The sequence below is a fragment of the Nematolebias whitei genome, chromosome 12 (assembly GCF_014905685.2).
Source record: "Nematolebias whitei isolate Nwh7 chromosome 12, NemWhi1, whole genome shotgun sequence".
Classification (NCBI taxonomy): Eukaryota; Metazoa; Chordata; class Actinopteri; order Cyprinodontiformes; family Rivulidae; genus Nematolebias; species Nematolebias whitei.
In genome coordinates this window covers 38,800,351-38,801,945 of record NC_056509.1, presented here as the reverse complement: position 1 = coordinate 38,801,945, position 1,595 = coordinate 38,800,351, and the positions used below count along the sequence as shown (strand labels likewise).

Genomic DNA, 1,595 nt, shown 5'->3' with positions numbered 1-1,595 from the left:
TTACGAAACAAAAACACAAAGAGGCACGTAGGAGACCCAGACCTGGCATGGAAGTACAACGATGGCGAACAGATGAGTGAGATGAAGCTGAGGGACTATAAAGACGGGGGCAGATGGGAACAGCTGCGCTTAATGAAACAGGGAACAGGTGTGAGTGGGCGTGGCAAGACTGAGAAACGTAAGGCTGGAGACACAGGTAGGCCACAGAAACAAACTGAACACAAGGAAAATACTGAAAAATCACCACAAGACTGCAAAAAAAACACAATACTGACTACTGTTAGTTTAGTGTCACAAGAAGGGTCAACAAAAGACAAAAAAAATATTTAAATCTAATTTATTTAAATTAGCATCTACTGTAAATCAAAACCAATAGTCAAGTTGGAACCAACATTTAGTGTAGAAGGTGAATATAAAGGTTGGACTGGTGATACACAGACTACCTGCACAGGAAGGGTCAGAGCAGGCTCTACTTCCTGAGGAGGCTTGGGTCCTTCAGTATCTGCAGAAAACTACTGATGTTCTACCAGACTGTGTAGCCAGTGTCTTCTGTGCTGTTGTGTGGTGGGGAGGCAGCATGAAGAGGAGAGACGCAGGGCGACTTGACAGGCTGGTGAGGAAAGCTGCTTCTGCGTTGGGAACAGAGCTGGAGTCCCTCACATCGGTGGCAGAGAAGCGGAAGGGAAGTCCGAGATTGTCCTCATTGTATGTTCCCGCACAATGCTGAAATAAGTTCTCTGCATTTGACCCATCACAACTGAGACGCACCCAGGTGGAGCAGTGGGCAGCTATGTAAGCGCCCGGGGAGCAGTTTGGGATTAGGTGACAGAGACACGACATGTGGGAATGACTGGGCGTCGAACCAGGACTTTCTGATCCCAAGTCGTCTGCCCTACCTCTACTCCATCTCGGCTCCGAAAAGGGCCCTCGGTAAGCTGCTATCCATCATGGACGATGCTGATCATCCTCTGCATGGCTCCATCATGAAGCAGAGGAGCGCCTTCATTGCTGCCGTCCCAGCCCTGCTCCACGGACAGATTCAGGACGTCCTTTGTCCCTCCAGCCATCAGACTGTTCAACTCCTCCCACCACTGTAAATAGAGCCCTGCAACTCTGTGGTACCCTGGACACTTATTTATGTGTATATTTACATTCATTCAACCTTTTTTTATACAGGTTAATCCCATTGAGCCTCGGGGACTCATTTGCAAGAGAGACCTGACATGCACACATGTACATGTATATGCTTACATGTGTATGTATGTGTATACATACATATATATATATATATATATATATATATATATATATCATGAATGTAGTACAGCCTTGTTCATATTGTATTTTTCCAACTTTGTGTATTCTGCTTCTTTTTGGATTTTTCATGTGTTTTTTCCTGTATAATTAGAACATGCTACTGGATGACTCAGATTTCCCCCCTGGGATTAATAAAGTATCCATCCATCCATCCATCCATCCATCCATCCATCTATCCATCCATACATCCATCCATACATCCATACATCCATACATCCATACATCCATCCATTGCTGTTTCCGTTCAGACATTTTATTATCTGTAAAGTCTGTTATTT

General features: G+C 44.6%; 1 protein-coding gene across 1 annotated transcript in view; it reads right to left on the bottom strand.

Moving 5' to 3' along the window:
- Positions 1 to 938: 938 nt before the first annotated feature.
- The window catches only part of LOC119417932 (ryanodine receptor 3-like), a 6,292-nt gene continuing 5,635 nt past the window's right edge, over positions 939 to 1,595 (bottom strand). The window contains exon 11 of the mRNA XM_037685180.1: positions 939 to 1,091. Coding sequence (XP_037541108.1) covers positions 939 to 1,091 — 153 coding nt within the window. The remainder of the gene's footprint in view (positions 1,092 to 1,595) is intronic.